We start from the raw sequence: 18,301 nt of genomic DNA on the forward strand, positions 1-18,301 counted from the left end.
GACTCTTCAAGTTTTGCTTTCTTTCTTAATTTCCTTTAAAAGGTTTTTTAAAATATATATATATATATTAAGTCTTTGTTTTATTTATTTATTATTATGTTTTTTGAGACAGAGCCTCACTCCATTGCCCAGGCTGGAGTGCAGTGGCACGATCTTGGCTCACTGCAACCTCTGCCTCCCGGGTTCAAGCGATTCTCATACCTCAGCCTCCTGTGTAGCTGGGATTACAGGTGCATGCCACCAAGCTCGGCTAATTTTTGTATTTTTACTAGAGATGGGTTTTTGGCATGTTAATCAGGCTGGTCTCAAACTCCTGACCTAAATGATCCACCCCTCAGCCTCCCAAAGTATTAGGATTATAGGCGTGAGCCACTGCACCCAGCCCTTTATTTTATTTTATTTTTCTGCAACAGGGTCTAACTCTGTTGCCCAGGCTGGAGTGCGGTGGTGCAATCGTGGCTCACTGCAGCCTAGACCTCCTGGGCTCAAGCAGCCCTCCCACCCCAGCCTCCTGCGTAGCTGGGGTCTACAGTTGGGCGCCTTCACACCCAGCTAAATTTTGTTTGTAGAGATGGGGTGTCACTATGTTGCCCAGGCTGACCTTGAACTCATGTTCAATCAGTCTTCCTGCCTTAGCCTCCCAAAGTGCTGGGATTACAGGCATGAGCCACCAGGCCTAGCCTGAGTCTTAATTTTTTTTTTTTTTTTTTTTTAGAGTTTCCATATACTCCCTGCCCCCACACATGTACAGCCTCTCCCATTCTCAACATCCCCCACCAGAGTGGTACATTTACGTGACAGATCATTATCACCCAAAGTCCATAGTTCAAGTTTGGCTTTACTTTTGGTTTTATACATTCTGTGGGTTTGAATGAATGTATAATGCCATGTATCTGCAATTGTAATGTCACACAGAGTAGTTTCACTGCCCCCAAAATCCTCTGTGCTCTGCCCTTTCGTCCTTCCCTCATCCCTAGCCCTTGGAAGCCACTGATCTTTTTACTGTCCCATAGTTTTGCCTTTCCTGGAATGTCATATAGTTGGAATCACACAGTATGTGGACTCTTTAAATTGGCTTCTTTCACTTAGTAATACACATTTAAGGTTCCTCCATGTCTTTTCATGAGTTGATAGTTCATTTCTTTCTAGCACTGAATAATATTCCATTTTCTGGATGTACCACAGTTTATTGATCCATTCCCCTACTGAAGGACATATTGGTTGCTTCCAAGTCTTGGCAATTATGAATAAAGCTGCTATAAATATTCGTGAAGCTTTGCTTTAAGATGACATGGTTTTTTCTCCCCAAGTTACCATCGCTTATTAACCAGTTCTTTTTTGGTCAAAATTAAATTTTTCCATTTTTGGCTCCAACTAGTAAAAATAGGACCAGATTTTGACTTAATAGATGAAAGAATATTCTGGTTAGCTGCAGAAATTTAGAGACAAGCATGTTGCTCCAGGAAGTAAGGAACTCCATGTGATTGCTAGAGAAGTACTCATTCTCTGCACGTGGAGGAGCTGTGGAGTGACAGAATCGGAAGACTTTCATCAGGGTCCTTTCTAACCCTGAAGGGGTTGCTATTAAGGTCAAAGACCTGTTCTTGGCTATGTTTTCTTGTATCCTCCCATGTGGGAAGCTCTATTCCAGGCCCTTGGGTTACAAGATAGACAAAGTCCCTCATGATTCCCAAGCCTGCATCTGTGGTCCCAACTTGCCCCTTGTACTCCAGAAACACTCCTCCCACTGTTTGCTGAAAATGCCTGGGGAATGTTCTGCATGTGTACTCATTCATTCCTTCAATACATATTTAGTGTCTACTGTGTTCCAGGCATCTTTCCGGGTGCTAGGGATGCAACAGTTAACAACAACAAAAGTCCCTGCTCTCATGGATTTTACATTTCATTCTCAACATGTTACTTAACCAAACCCATCATCCTCATTTCATCATAGAGTTGTTTAACTGCTTCCTCTAGCATCTGGCTTTGTCCTAACCGAAGTGGCATTTCTCAGCCCCCCAGATACATTCTAGTGTTATCTTTATTAACTTGCTTTCTCTCAACATGTAATTGTCATTTACAGTTGCATCTTACACTTCTTTTTATTTCTTTTTTTTTTTTTTTGAGATGAAGTCTCGCTCTTGTCTCCAGGCTGGGGTGCAATGGTGTGATCTCGGCTCACTGCAACCTCCGCCTCCCCAGTTCAAGCGATACTCTGGCCTCAGCCTACTGAATAGCTGGGATGACAGGCGCCTGTCACCATTCCCGGCTAATTTTTTATATTTTTAGTAGAGATGGGGTTTCACTATGTTGGCCAGGCTGGTCTTGAACTCCTGACCTTGTGATCCACCTGCCTCGGTCTCCCAAAGTGCTGGGATTACAGTTGTGAGCCACTGCACCTGGCCCACTTCTTTTTATTTCTTTTGCATCCCCCTGACTTCATCCAATACAGCATCTCTCACCTAAAGCACAGTGGCTTCCTAACTTGAGTTGAACCCAACTCACTGGACCTGCTGGCTGCTCATTCGGCAAGCAGGCACCTCCTGAGTGTGGGCGATGATGTCCCCTTTATCTCCTCTTGTTCAAAGACCGTGTCTTTGCAAGCTCGCCAGGCTCCCCCAGGCTTCAGTCATGCTAATTGATTCAGAGCAAGGACACGGCTCTTTTGGGGTTGGAAATAATACATCAAGTCTTGAAGGCGTCTCCCTTGACTTTTTCAAGAAACAACTTTATTGATGATAATTTACATACCATAAAATCCACCCATTTACAGTGTGCAATCCAATGAATTTTAGTAAATTGACTGAGTTACAACCATCACCACAGATGAATTTTAAAACATTCCTGTCACTCCAGAAATACCCCCTGCTGCTGTTTCCAGTCAGTATCTGTTTCTACCACCAGCTCCAGGCAACCACTAATCTGCTTTTTATCTATATAGCTCCTCCCTTGACTGTCCCTGCCACTTCCTCAGAATTGGAGTGCTTTCTGGACTAATGTGTGTGCTATTTGCCTAAGGAACTTTTCTTCCAATTCAGTTACATAGCTTTGTGATCTTCCCTTTCACTCATTCTCCCCACGTTCAAGTTTCTCTTGGTTTTCTTTGTCGTGTGAACCTAGTCTCTGTTCACCGAGTCGGCCTTCGGCTTATTAAGAAAACTGAGTTTTTTCCCCTCCTTTAGAATATGGAAATCTTGAATAATGTCATGTACCAATATTGTAGTGTCATGTACAAACCAGATGCTGAACATTATTTACTGAATAAAGGAATCTGAGCCCTGCTAAGGCATGGGAAATCTTGTCTTCTGTTATATTCAGCATAGCGCATGTAAAGTCACTAAATTGTTATTTTGGTAATAAATACTTTTATTTTTTGGTAAGGAAAATGACATTGTTTTTATTAAAATGATTCATGCTTGATAGCTTAAAGAGTGCAAACAAAGTAATACCTTAAAAAGAAAAGTAGAGTATGATCCAGTATTTCCACTTCTGGTTATATACCCAAAATAATTGAAAGCAGGGACTTGAAAAGATATTTGTGCACCCATGTTCTTCGCAGCATTTTTTGCAACAATTACAAGGTGGAAGCAACCCAAGTGTCCATCAACAGATGCGTGGATCAACCCAATGTGGTCTATACATACAACAGAACGTCAGGCAGCCTTAAAAAGAAAGAATTTCTGACACGCGCTACAGCATGTGCTACCTCAAAGACATTATGCTGAGGAAAAGGACAAACACTGTGTGATTCCTATGAGGGACCTAGAGTCACCAAATCCATAGAGACAGAAAGCTGAATGGTGATTGCCAGCGGCTGGGGGAGGAGGGAATAGGAAGTGATTGTTTTATGGGTACCAAGTTTCAGTTGTGCAAGATGAGAAGAGTTTGGACATGGGGGTGGCGATGGCTGTACAACACTGTGAATGTACTTAACACCTCTGGACTGTACACTAAAAATAGTTGAGATGCCAGCCTGGCTGACACAGTGAAATGCTATCCTAATTAAAAAATACAAAAATTAGCCAGGCGTGGTGGCACGTGCCTGTAGTCACAGTTACTTGGGAGGCTAAGGCAGGAGAATCACTTGAACCCGGGAGGTGGAGGTTTCAGTGAGCTGAGATCGCGCCACTATACTCTAGCCTTGGTTGACAGAGTGAAACCCTGTCTCAAAAAAAAAAAAATAATTGAAATGGTCAGTTTTATGTTATATGTATTTTACCACAATTAAAAAATAAAAATAATAAAGGGAATAACAGAACAAGAACAAAGTAAGTTAAAGTACTATGTGAAATACCACATCTTAGAAACAACCAGTGTTTTCCACAAGAATATTCTTTATAGGAAAAAAAAAAAAAGTGTGGGCAACATGGCAAAACCCCATCTCTTCCAAAAATACAAAACTTTAACCAACTGTGGTGGTATGTGCCTGTGGTCCCAGCTACTCAGGAGGCTGAGGCAGGAGGATTGCTTGAGTCCAGGAAGTTGAGGCTGTACTGAGCTGTGATGGCACCACTGCACGCCAGCCTAGGTGGCAGAGCAAGACCAAATTTCAAAAAAAAAAAAAAAAAAAAAGTCTGGGTGTGGTGGCTCACGCCTGTAATCCCAGCACTTTGGCAGACCGAGGTGGGCAGATCCCTTGAGGTCAGGTATTTGAAACCAGCCTGGCCAACATGGTAAAAGCCTGTCTCTACTAAAAATACAAAATTTAGCTGGGCATGGTGGTGCATGCCTGTAATCCCAGCTACTCTGGAGGCTGAGGCACGAGAATAGCTTGAACCTGGAGGTGGAGGTTGAGTCACTGCACTGCAGCCTGGGCAACAGAGTAAGATTCTGCCTCAAAAAAAAAAAAAAAACAACCAGTGTTAAACTATGGGGATGGTTTTCTTTTCTTTTCTTCTTCTTTTTTTTTTTTTGAGACAGAGTCTTGCTTTATTGGCTAGGCTGGAGTGCAGTGGCACGATCTCAGCTCACTGCAAGCTCTGCCTCCCGGGTTCACACCATTCTCCTGCCTCAGCCTCCGGAGTAGCTGGGACTACAGGTGCCTGCCACCACGCCTGGCTAATTTTTTTTTGTATTTTTTTTTTTAATAGGGGCGGGATTTTACTGTGTTAGGCGGGATGGTCTCCATCTTCTGACCTTGTGATCTGCCCAGCTTGGCCTCCCAAAGTTCTGGGATTACAGGCGTGAGCCACCGTGCCCAGCCACTATGGGGATAGTTTTCTAAGCGTCTGTTTCAGCGGTGATATCATTGTAACGACAAGTACCAGTACAGGTTTAAAGTAGGGGGAATCCAGCCAGAGTCCTTGAGAGGAGGCCTGCAGCAGGGGCGGGGGCTGATCACACAAGGCAGGAAAGCTGTCCGTACCTGCAGCAGTGAGTGCCTGATAGGCCTGTGGGGCGGCTTCAGTGCCCACCACAGGGCGTGGGGGAGCCCAGGCAACAGGGAGCCTCCTTCTGCCATTGAGTGGAGGGAGGTGCCTAGGCTGCTGAGGTTGAGTTTCCCAAGGGGGTTCTGTAGAGGAGAGAACATAAAGAGCGCACGATGTGAGTTCACTGAGAGTCCTCACTTTGAGAAAAGGTGACACACTCCTGGGACTCCCAGAAACACTGGGAGAACTTTGCAGTGGGGACAATGGTTAAGTCATAGTAGTAAATGACTAGAGCCAGAAAAATATTATTTAATACAATTTTTTCTTTCTCTTTCTCTTTTCTTTTCTTTTCTTTTTTTTTTTTTTTGAGGCAGGGTCTCTTTCTGTCACCCAGGTTGGAGTACAGTGGTGTGATCACAGCTCACTGCTGCCTTGACCTCCTGGGCTTAAGTGATTCTCCTGCCTCAGCCTCCCAAGTAGCTGGGACTACAGGTGCATACCATCATGCTCGGCTAATTTTTTAACTTTTTGTAGAGATGGGGTCTTCCTATCTTGCCCAGGCTGGTCTTGAACTACTGAGCTCAAGCGATCCTCCTGCCTTGCCTCCCAAAGTGCTGGGATTGCAGGTGTGAGCCACCGTTCCCAGCCAGTACTGTTAACATGACCCCATTTGTACCCCTAGACTTGTTGGTCTAGGGAAACATGAGACACACAAAATATATAGGAAGGTATTCAGCCTATGCTTTTCCTTTATATATAAGTGAACTTCAAAATCTTAAAGGCCAATGATGACTTTGATTTTTCTTTTTTAGCAATAGGGTTTTGCTGTGTTGCTTAGGCTAGACTGGAGCTCCTGGGCTCAGGCAGTCCTCCTGCCTCAGCGTCCCAAATAGTTGGGGCTACTGGCATGCATTATTATGCCTGGCTCAATGAAGGTTTTTTATGTTTGTACCAAGCTCTCAAAGAAAGCAGTGGACAGATAATAGAGGTGTCACAGGCTCTCCAATGAATCAGTGGCTGAGACAAGTACAGAGGTTTTTTTGTGTATAGTTTTATAGTGATTGATATCAGTCTTCTTTCATTTAGATTATAACAAAGTTATTCATATTTAAGTTAAGCCCTATTAAGGATAAAAACATATTCTAATTCAAGAAGGATGCTCAAGATTCTCTCCTTAAAGATACTCCATATTTTATAGTTTCCTATTGTAAGAAACTATTTGTTTTCTCTGAATCCTGAAATGTTGATTTCTCTTTGAAGATTGTGTGTCCAGCTTCTACTGGAGACAAAGTGGCTTAGTGTAGGAAGAATGAGTGCTTCGGTGGCAACAGGCCTGCATTAAATTTCAGCTCCCTACTTTTAATCTATATGACCTTGGGCAAGATAGCCTAATCGCTCTGAACCCTGGTCTCTTGCTTGTAAGTAGAGAAAAAGAATGGCTACTGGGTCAGACCACACCTGATCTGCTGGACTGTAACACTCAGGAAGTGTGCCATGTGCATAACAGAACGGAAGGTAGTAACTCAGAGGGTGTTTAATTCAGGGGTTCAGCATGCCAAAAGGGATGCAGGTTCTTTCCATCTTTTTGGTCGACCACCCTGAGTGTGCTGGCCTGGCCCTCTGGCCAGATCCCCTCATCATCACAAGATAACTGCTAGAGTTCTGGCAACCTCAAACAGAGGACAGAGTCCCATGGCAGAAGAGGGTTTCAGCATTTCTTTAAGAACAAGAGAACTTTCCCCAGCCCTCCTCCCAGCAGACCTGTCTTCAAATGTTGTTGGCCAGAACTGGGTCTCATAGCATCCTTGACCTAGTCACTAGCAAGGAAAATGGAATCACCAGGATTAACCTAGGCTGTGCATGAAGGATCCACTCCTCAGCTAAGAACAGGCCACCTTCTCTCAGGAGGGCCATTATATTAGTTCTCTTTAGTTTTGTGTATGTTGCAGTTTTTCATAAAAGGTTTTACTAATTAAAGTTTAATCATGTATTATTTAAAAATGATGGAGACAGGGTGCAATGGCTCATGCCTATAATTCCAACACTTCAGGAAGCCAAGTAGGGAAAATTGCTGGAGGCCTGGAGTTCAAGGCCAGTCTGGGCAACATAGTGAGATCCCATCTTTACAAAAAATTTTTAAAAATTAGTTGGGTATGATGACATGAGGCTATAATCCCATCTACTTGGGAGGGAGGCTGAGGTGGGAGGATCATTTGAGCCCAGGAGTTTGAGCAATAATCATGCCACTGCATTCAAGCCTGGGCAACAGAGCAAGACTCTGTCTCAAAACAAGAAAAAAGACAGACACTTTGGTGTTTAGTAAAAATTAGGAACTGTCTTCTGGTCCCACCTTCTGCTTAAGTTTATTTCTTAACAGTATTCTGAGGAATAAATGAATATTTGTTGAATATATATATATATATATTAGAGTTTATTATTCAACAAATCTTCCTAGAAACTGAAGATTTTTGGTAGTATGATAAATTGTACTTGAAATTATTATTTTTAGAGATAGGGTCTCACTCTGTGGCCCAGGCTGGAGTATGGTAGTACAATCATAGCTCACTGCAACCTAGAACTCCTGGGCTCAAGTGGTTCTCCTACCTCAGCCTCCCGAGTAAGTGGGACTACAGGTGCACACTACCACACTTGGCTAATTTTTTATTTTTCCTAGAGATAGGGTTTTGTGCTGTTTCCCAGGCTGAATTTTACTTTAAATTATTTTAACATTTATGTATTTTCCAAATAAATGTATTTTTAACTCAAAAGCAAAACCCAGTACATGTGCACTAGAAAAAAATAAAAATAAATATGGACAAGCAATAAAAGAACTTATATAAAGGATATCACAGTCTTGCCTACTCAGAGAGGGCCACTTTCAATCAGTGCCTTGAGGTATAATTTTTGAAAACCTTTCCTTCTTATCCAGGTATCTGTGTCTATATAGTTTTTGTTTACGTACAACAATTTAGAATTATATTCTTTTTTTTTTTTTTTGAGACAGAGTGTCACTCTTGTTGCCCAGGTTGGAGTGCAATGGCATGATCTCAGCTCACTGCAACCTCTGCCTCCCAGGTTTAAGCAATTCTCCTGCCTCAGGCTCCCAAGTAGCTGAGATTACAGGCGCCCGCCACCAAGCCCAGCTATTTTTTTTGTATTTTTAATAGAGACGGGGTTTCACCATGTTGGCCAGACTGGTCTCGAACTCCTGACCTCAGGCAATCCCACCTGCCTCGGCCTCCCAAAGTGCTGGGATTACAGGGGTAGGCCACCGAGCCCAGCAAATTATATTCTTAACATATGTGTTGTTTTGCTTTGTAACTTAATATCTCTGACACATTGCTTTAGAGACTGCATAGGAAGCCATCATATAGCGGTATTACATTTTATTAAACTTGGACATTTGTGTTGAACATTGTAGGTTTTCCAGCTTTTGCTATTACAAAAAGAAAGGAGGCAATGTGCAGTTGTTAAGAGCACAAACATTGGAGTTAAATATGGCATGGTTTCTCTGCAGAAAAGGGTGAATGTAGCAGGCCTGGGACCGCTGTCCTTAGAAAGGCTGCTTCCAAGGTTGGCACTTGACTGGTGTCAGGGAACTTGGATTTCGGAAGGGTTCCCACCACCCTAATTGGTAAGAGTGGCTCACTGCATAAACTGTGCAAACATTGTAGTTTATGCTGAACTCCTGTTTTCCTTCCAGGAGCCTATGTGATCCCCTGGTAAAAACCCTGGGTGCTAAGTCTAGTGAATTTCCCTGGCAGACCACATTTCACACGTGTTGTCACAGCTCATTGCTGGAAGAATTAAGCATACCCCGAATGACTTCACTGGGAGAAAATTTATGGAAGCTTGCACCTAGTTTCCTCTGGACTTGGTCTTGCAGACCTTTTCCCTTTCTTTGTATCCCTTTGCTGTAATCTATCATGGCTCTGAGTACAACTGTGTGCTGAGTCTTGCGAGTCCTTCCAGTGAATCACCAAACCTTGGGGTGAACTTGGGGACACAGGTTCAAATCCTGGCTCTGCTGCTTTCTAGCGGAGTAAACTTAGGCAAGTTACTCACCCTGTCAGTCATTTTCTAATATTTAATTTGAGCTAAAAAAAACAGTTTTGTTTTATAAATCAAAATATATGTTGTACTTAGAATAGTGCCTGGCATATAATTATTTCTCAACAAATGTTAAGAATTATCTTGCAAGCTAGATGGTTGTGTATATTTGTAACTATTTCTTTTTTTCTTTTCTTTTCTTTTTTTTTTTTTTTGAGACAGAGTTTCACTCTGTTGCCCAGGCTGGAGTGTAGTGGTGCAATCTTGGCTCATCACAACCTCCACCTCCCAGGTTCAAGTGATTTTTCTGCCTCAGCCTCCCAAGTAGCTGGGATCATCCCAGCACTTTGGGAGGCCGAGGCGGGCAGATCACCTGAGGTTGGGAGTTTGAGACCAGCCTGACCAACACGGAGAAACCCTGTCTCTACTAAAAATACAAAATTAGCCCGGCATAGTGGCGCATGCCTGTAATCCCAGCTACTTGGGAGGTTGAGGCAGCAGAGTTGCTTGAACCTAGGAGGTAGAGGTTGTGGTGAGCCGAGATCGCGCCACTGCACTCCAGCCTGCGCAACAAGAATGAAACTCCATCTCCAAAAATAAAAAAGAAAGTGCTGGGATTACAGGTTTGAGCCACTGTGCCTGGCCTGTAACTATTTCTTTTGAATAAATTTCTATAAGAATAACTGCTGAGATTAAGGATATGTACTTTTTTTTATGTGTTCTGGTCATAGTAGTAAAATATATTTATTAAGACATTAGAGATATTTGGTATAAAAAAGTCTTTCCTAATTCTATATTTCAGATATAGTTATTTCTAATAATTTGCTATATACATGTCAAAATTTATTTCTACACATATTAATATGGACAGTAGAATATAGAAATTTTTAATAAAATGGGACCACATACATATTATTTTATTGTTTATGCCTATATATGAGGGATCCTTATATTCAGTGAAAATCCATAAAAACCTTTTTGTCTTCCTTAAAACATTTAGATTATAGGTGTAGTAGAAAATATATAATTATAATGTCCAAGTTGTCACCTTAGTTATACCTTTACAGTTGAAATTACATATTATAGAAATACAGTAATTTAGAAATTGCAGACAGTCCGTGACTTATAATGGTTTGACTTAGGATTTTTTGACTTTGTGATGGTACAAAAGCTATACTGTACTTCAAATTTTGAATTTTGATCTTTTACCAGGCTAGCAATATGTGGAGCTACACTTTCTCGTGATGCTGGACAGTGGTTGTGAGTCGCAGCTCCTAGTCAGCCCTGTGATCATGGGGGTAAACCCTCACAGTGCTGTGTTGTCAGCATTTTTTTGAATATTGTTTGCCAGCGTTTTTGCCTCCATCCTGTCTACAAAGCCCATATCGACTTAGGATATTTTCAGTTTACAATGGGTTATTGGGACGCAACCCATCATAAGTTGAGGAGTGTCTGTACACTGTTGCTTTTTTTATAGTCATCACAGGCATCTTTGACATGTCACCCTGTCACCATGATCATCAGAGCCACTTCTAAGGTTTACACCAGATACAGAGCACATCAGCTTCACTTCCACCAGTTGCTTGATTCCCCTGGACTCTTTGATTCCACTGGAAATTTTATCCTATTCATTTAACATTCAGGCAGTTGGTTTTTCGTTTTCCCAGGATGTGTGACTGCCACAACCTGACTAGTCCCTGTACTGCTTTTTAAAATTATCCATGGCTGGGCGTGGTGGCTTATGCCTGTAATCCCTGCACTTTGGGAGGCCAAGTCGGGTGGATCACCTGAGGTCAGGAGTTCAAGACCAGCCTGACCAACATGGTCAAACCCTGTCTCTACTAAAAATACAAAAATTAGCTGGGCATGGTGGCAGGTGCCTGTAATCCCAGCTACTCGAGAGGCTGAGGCAGGAGAATTGCTGGAACCCGGGAGGCTCTTGTCTTTGACATGCTAGTTTTGTGGGAGAAACCCCAGCCGGGCCTGGTGGCTCATACCTGTAATCCCAGCTACTCGGGAGGCAGAGGGAGGTGGATCACTTGAGGTCAGGGGTTTGAGACTAGCCTGGGCAACATGGTGAAACCTCATCTCTATAAGAATACAAAAATTAGCCAGGCATGATAGCATGCATCTGTAATCCTAGCTACTCGGGAGGCTGAGGCACAAGAATCACTTAAACCCAGGAGGCGGAGATTGCAGTGAGCTGAGATCGCACTACTGCATTCCAGCCTGGGCAACAGAGCAAGACTCTGTCTCAAAAAAAAAAAAAAAAATTAAAATAATATAAGCATTGAAAGGGTACAGCAGTACCATGAGGGAGACAGCACTGAATTCTGTCTAAGATGTGCAGGCCCACCAAAGGGGGGTGATAACAGAGCAAGAATTTAAAAGATGATATTTATTACTCTGCTTGGGCTGCCATAACCAAATAGCACAGACTGGGTGGCTTAAACAGCAGACATTTATTTCTCAGAGTGTTGGAGGCTGGAAGTCTGAGTTCAGAGTGCCCGCATAACTGGGTTCTGGTGAGGAGTCTTCCTGGCTTATACATGCCACTGTCTCACTGTTACCTCACATAACAGAAAGAGAGTGAGAGAAAGATCTCTTCCTCTTCTTTTTTAATTTTAATTTTTGTTTTGTTTTGTTTTTTTGAGATGGAGTCTTGCTCTGTTGCCAGGCTGGAGTGCAATGGTGTGATCTCAGCTCACTGCAACCTCTGCCTCCCGGGTTCAAACGATTCTCCTGCCTCAACTGAGTAGCTGGGACTAGAGGCACGCGCCACCACGCCTAGCTAATTTTTGTATATTTAGTCGAGACAGGGTTTCACCATGTTGGCCAGATGGTCTCGATCTCTTGACCTCATGATCTGCCTGCCTCGGCCTCCCAAAGTGCTGGGATTACAGGCGTGAGCCTCCGCACCTGGTCTCTTCCTCTTCTTATAAGGCCACCTATCCTGCTAGATTAGGGCCCCACCCTTATGACCTCATTTAACCTTAATTACCTCTTAAAGGCCCTGTCTCTAAATACTATCACATTGTGGGGTAGGACTTCAACATGAATTTAGGAAAGACACAACTCAGTTCATAGCAGATGAATAAGCATTCGCCAGGCAGCTCAGTTATGGAAGGGGTGTTGAAACCAAGGGAATATAGCAGATATGAAAGAATAGAGGCCTGAAACGATAGGGTGTATTCAGGGAGCTACAGCTGGCTCAGCATTGCTGGAATATAAGGTGAGAGGGAGAACTTCTGAAAGCTGAGGCTAGAACAATAGGGGTGGAGGTGGAGCACATGATTATGAAGGACCTTAGTATACTAAGCTTAGAAGGACTTCACCTTAAGGGTAGAGGGGAGCCACAGGAACTTCTAGGCAGAGGCATGGTGCAGTCAGATGTGCATTTTTGAATAATTCAGGTGGAGGAGCAATTTGAGCAGCAGCAAAACTGGAAGTAGTAAGTTAGTTGGGAAGCTAATGCAGCAGCCCTTGTGAATGAAAGATGCAGCAAAGACAAGAGAGAGGCAAAATCTGAAAAATGTTAAGGTGATGAAATGTGCAGGACTTGACTAGATATTTTAAATGTAGGAGGTGAGAGAGCCATAGGAGTCCAGGTTGGGTTAGTGTCTTATTTGTCCAGTTTCCATAAAGAGACATGTTAATTACCTGACATTTTATAGAATTAGTAAATTGACTCATTGATTTCCAAAACTCTTTGAATAAGTATGTAACTCTTCTATAAACTGAAGTTGTGTCATTCTTACCATGATCACAAACTCAGGCTTTACCTATCATTTTGGAACTCTTTGGGGAAGTCCACCATCTTTTCTGGGCTAATTACCTTTTTAAAAGGGAGGGAGTTGCACTTGGTGTCATATGCATTTCTGCTCTAACATTGTTTCCTGGTATTTATTTTCCTTAGTATATTTGCTTGTACATGCTCAGTATAGTGTTATGTTTTAGCCATTACAGAGATAAAACTGTGACTTTGGTCTTTGACACACTAGTTTTGTGGGAGAAACCAACTCATGGTACTATTCTACCACTAAAAGGAAGTAATGTGTATTTAAATGCTAATTTGTATCTGCTGCATGCAGCCTATACATTGGTTCATTCGTTTTCATTCATTCCTTCTGAGTCCCCGTGTTTATAAAGTTTACACTCTAGTGGAGGAGCAATAATTAGTAAACATGTAGTATATGGAATGGCAATCTGTGTCACAGAGGCCAGCAAAGTAGGAGAGGGTGTGTGCTGAGGGTCTGGCTATTTAATGTGGTGTGATGAGAGAAGCCCCCTTAGTAGGGTGACATTTGAGCAAAGGCCCAGGGAGTGAGAGAGGGTGAGACATATGGTCTATGCAGTGTAGGTGTCTGGGGGAAGAATGTTGCAGGCAGAGGGAACACCAAGTGCAAAGGCCCTGAGATGGGAACATGCTCCGTTTATTTGAGGAACAGTGAGGAGGCCGGTGTAGCAAGAGCAATGTGAGAAGGGGAAGGTGAGTTCACTGATGGGGGGAGAGGAGGATTATTCAGGGCCTTGGAGGCCATCGTAAGGGCTTTGACTTTTCTTCCAAGTGAGACAGAAAGACACTGGAGCGTTGCAAGTGGAGGTGTGACATGATTTGACCTAGGCTTTAGAAGCATCATTCTCACTGTATGTGCAAAATGGGCTATAAGGAGGTAAGGGCAGGAGAAGTGAGACTGGTTAGGAGGCAGTTGCAGTAATCCTGGCAGGAGATGGCAGCGATTTGGATCAGGGGGTAGCAGTGGAGGAGGTGAGAAGTGCTGAGATGTAGGGCTATTTATGATATACATACTGACAGGCGTTGTTGAGGGACAAGATGTGGTGTGTGAAAGGAGTCAAGGTTTCTGGCCTGAGTCACTGGAAGAATGGAACTGCCACTTAGGGAGATGGAGAGGACTATTAGAAAATCTAAGTGGAGGTGTCAAGAGAAGGTGTCAAGAAGGTAGTTGGATAAATGAGTCTGGAGCTAGAAGAGGGAACCAACCTGGAGATATGTAGATGGTATTTAAAAGCCACAAGTTGGTAAATCAAAGACCAAGAGAGTATATAGGAAAGAGATCTGTTGGCTGAGCTTTCGTGCCCAGGGTTTAGAGGTCAAGATGAGGAGGAACCAACAAAGCGGACTGGGAAGAGGCTTCTTGGGGGGGTGAGCAGAAAACTAGGAGAGCGTAGCATCCTGGAACCAAGTGAACACACTGTGTTGAGGCATTAGGATTGATCAGTGGTTTCCTATGATGTTGATGCATGAGACCTGAGAATGGACCGTAGTGTTCAAGTGATGCACGAGATAGAACCAGTCATGCCACTAATGGTTTTATTAGTCCTAAATATTTTCACTGCAAGATTTAGTTGTTCTAAGTATTTTCACTGTCAGATGAAGGATGAAAGTTGTTCAGGGTAATTTCCATTTTAGTAATTTCTGACAGCGGCAGAACAGTTTCTACTTATGATTGGTATGCATTTTTATTGTTAGCCATAGTATTCATTTTGGATAATGAGCACGGCCTTGTTAGCGTTATTTTTCTTCACGTCCTCCTCGAATTGTTCATCCATTCATTCATTCAACCGAAAAAATGCTTATTAAGCTCCTGTCCTGCGCTAGTCCTAGGTTTCTCTTGTCCTGATAGGTCTAGCTTCACACGAGCAGGATTTTGCCTTTCCGGGGGCACTCGGCTCCCGCCTCCCCGCAGTGGGGTTTTTCCAGCCTATCTTGTGCAGCTGAGGTTCTCAGCGTCCGGGGCTGGAGGCCAGCAGCTGGTCAGCCGGTGAGTCCCGCCCACGGCTGGGGGCCCTCTGGCAGCCAAGAAGGAAATGCAGATGAGGTGGGCGGACAGTATGCAGATGAGGGGGGCGGGCCGCGCCTGTCGTGTGGCGTGCAGTTGAGGTGGTCGGGCAGGATGCAGATGAAGGGGGCGGAGCCCGCTGGCGCGGGAGAGGAGCGGCTCCGCCGGCAGCCGCTGGGAACTGGAAGGCGCCCGGCTCTTTCTTTGACTGGAGCGGACCCGCCGGACGCAGCCGCCTCGCCAGCCGGAGCCGGCGCGAGCTCGGCACAGTGGACATCCCGTCCGAGGCCACCAAGCCGGCCGCTGCCCTAGTGGGCCAAGCATGGGCAACCACTCAGGACGGCCCGAGGATCCGGAACCAGGTCTGTGCGGCTGATGGGGGTCGCGCCGCACCCCTCCCCGGCCAGGCGCCCTTCCCCCACCGCCTCCGGCCCGCGGCGCCCACGGGGGCGAGCGAAAGGCTAAGGTCCTGGCGTGTGATTCTTGCCGTTGGAATGCGGCGCATGGGATTGTGAAATTACCTGTGCCCGTGCCGCGACCAGGAAACGTTGCTGGTCCTGAACGCGCACCTGGGAGCGGGGGCCGCCGGGCGGGCGCAGTGGCCTCCCTGCCGCGGGGTTCCCCCCTGCGCGCCTGGCCCGCGCCTAGACCGGGTCTCCTGAGCGCCCAGGCCGCCGGCGTACTTTCCGGGCGTTTGCGGGAAGGGCATGCCCCGCGGCTGCTCCCTGTCGGCCGCGGGCCCCGCACTTTGTGGCGCCTGCGCCTCTACCCCTCACACTCACGCCAGGGCTGCCCCGCCACTGTTGCTAACCCGGAATAGTCCGTGCTTGTTCTGGGATGTCGGGCGCGCCTCTGGTTATCCCGTTTTTACTTCCTCAGTCCTGAGTGAGCTTCGTGGAGTCAGCTGGGCCATAGTTTTCGTCCTCTGGTAGCTCATGCCGGCCCCCAGCAGAGTAGATGCCGATAACCAGGGTTGCTTTTAAAAACAAAACGAACCGTTTCTGGACTGTCACGTGAAGCAAATGGAATTTAGTTTTGCCTGAAAAATAACATCTTGGCTGATAGCAAAGAGATGGTTGACCTGACTCGAGTCCTGGGGAGGGGGGTGGGGACAGGTGACAGGTACGTGTTTCAGTGGGAGAGTCAGAACTGTAAACGTTTTCCAAAGGTGTGATATTTGAATTTTAATTTGAATGAGGACTTTGAGGCTCTGAGAGGTGAAGCGACTTGTCCGAGTGACCTTTTCCACCTTTTCCGGAGCTGGATGCCATGCTGTAGGTCGCTGGGTCATCCTGGCCTCTGCGCATTGCTCCTTCACCACCCAGGGCCCCAGCCGCCCTCTCGGCCCTGTCCTCGGGTGGAGTGGAGGCGGGTGCCTCCCTGACACTTGGGGTACATTGGACTGGTACCACAGCCAGGATGGAAAATTTGGACAACCGCACAGAAATACTGTGAAGAAAAATTTCAGGGGCCAGCTTACTGCATAGAGGTGACTTTAATTACACAGCACTTGTTCAGACTATTTTTTGGGCAGAATAACCAATAATATGCATATTTATAAAATGAAATATGCATAAAATAAAAATAATATACTTGTCATAAATAACCCTGTTGATAAACTGTTCGGTAAAGGATTGGTAACATTTTAAAAACATTTCTCATTAGTTACATGCCTGTCCAGGTATTGTGAAAACCCCTATGTATTATTTCCTTTGTGTTAAAATTGTGAAAAGACTTACTCTTGTTAGAGCTTTTAAGAGTGATTTGGATGCCTGTGTTCCAATTTTTTAGTGACCTTACTTTTTAAAGCACTCTGATGGATAGGACATAAAAAGAATATGTTTATGCCAGTGACTTATTTTATTGTATTTTTCAAAGAATGCATATCATTTCAGAATGGGAACTCTGATTTGCTGCAAATGAAGATACTGGATTAGGACATTTTTAAGAGATGGTGTCTCACCTGTGTTGCCCAGGCTGGCCTTGAACTCCTGGGCTCCAGCAACCCTCCTCCCTCAGCCTCCCAAGTAGCTGAGACTACAGGCACATGCCACCTTGCCTGGCTAGGAATTCGTGGTAAAAACTTGAAATGCTGGACTACTGGCTGAAAGTGTAATTTTAACTGGCCTTCTAATGCTGTGATGAAATGCTGTAGAGTTCATCGTTGAGATCCTGGAAATTAGAGCTTTGTTAAAGATGTGTGTGTTTTCACTCTGCTTTACTGCAGAACTGGGATGAGTTCGCATGGCCCCAACTGGCAATTGTGGTACATTGGACTAGAATCTCAACAAGTGCTTCCAAGGGTCATCAGAGCAAGGGTACCAAAAGGATATAAGGGGGAAGCAGAAGGGAGGCTGGATGAGTGATAGCAGCACACAAGCCTGAGTATCACATGGTTCCCATATCGTGCCAGTTTTGTCCGTGGAGAACAGACATTTAGAATTAAGAATGCACACAAGACAGACAAAAGGGATAGGAAGCAGAATTTGAGGAGTTCGAGGCTAGCCTGGGCAAGGAAAGCTTTTGACCATGGTGCAGACCCAGCACCTATGAAAAGGAAGCAGGGGGCGGTAGGTTTGGGCAGGGAGAGCCTCAGATCATGACTAATGACGCAGACCTGAAGTCTTGGCCAGATGATGGGGGAGCTCCAGAGCAAAGCCCGCCCATTAGAGGGGTCTCAGGTTGGGCAGAAACCACAGTCACTAGTCTTTCTGTGGGTCAGTCATTGGCCAGAGGCTACTTGGGAAGAACGTGCCTTCAGCTCAGAAGCTAACATGAGGATGAGTCCTAGGATCCTCGTGGTGCCAACAGCTGGAGGCTTTTAGACCTCTGCAGTCCTTCCAGATGAATGGCAAATTGGTTTGTTTTTTTTTTTTTTTTTTTTTTTTTTTTTTTTTGAGACAAGGTCTGACTCTGTCACCTGGGGTGGAGTGCAGTGCTGTGATCATGGCTTACTGCAGCCTTGACCTTCCAAGGTCAGGCAATCCTCCCACTTCAGCCACCCAAGTAGCTGGGATGACAGGCCCCGGCTGTTTTGTTTTTTTGGTAGAGATGGGATTTTTTTTTTTTTTTTTTTTTTTT

General features: G+C 44.7%; 1 protein-coding gene across 4 annotated transcripts in view; it reads left to right on the forward strand.

Annotated features, from left to right (window-relative positions):
* Window positions 1–15,338: 15,338 nt before the first annotated feature.
* SPECC1 (sperm antigen with calponin homology and coiled-coil domains 1) overlaps window positions 15,339–18,301 on the forward strand; it is a 162,108-nt gene continuing 159,145 nt past the window's right edge. For 3 of the 4 annotated variants that reach the window (XM_017857631.1, XM_017857646.1, XM_017857639.1), the window contains exon 1: window positions 15,339–15,582. In XM_017857631.1, coding sequence (XP_017713120.1) covers window positions 15,543–15,582 — 40 coding nt within the window. In that variant the 5' untranslated portion in view covers window positions 15,339–15,542. The remainder of the gene's footprint in view (window positions 15,583–18,301) is intronic. The other variant, XM_017857653.1, reaches the window with a different exon arrangement.

This window comes from Rhinopithecus bieti, unplaced genomic scaffold (genome assembly GCF_001698545.2).
Source record: "Rhinopithecus bieti isolate Rb0 unplaced genomic scaffold, ASM169854v2 scaffold_3050, whole genome shotgun sequence".
NCBI lineage: Eukaryota > Metazoa > Chordata > Mammalia > Primates > Cercopithecidae > Rhinopithecus > Rhinopithecus bieti.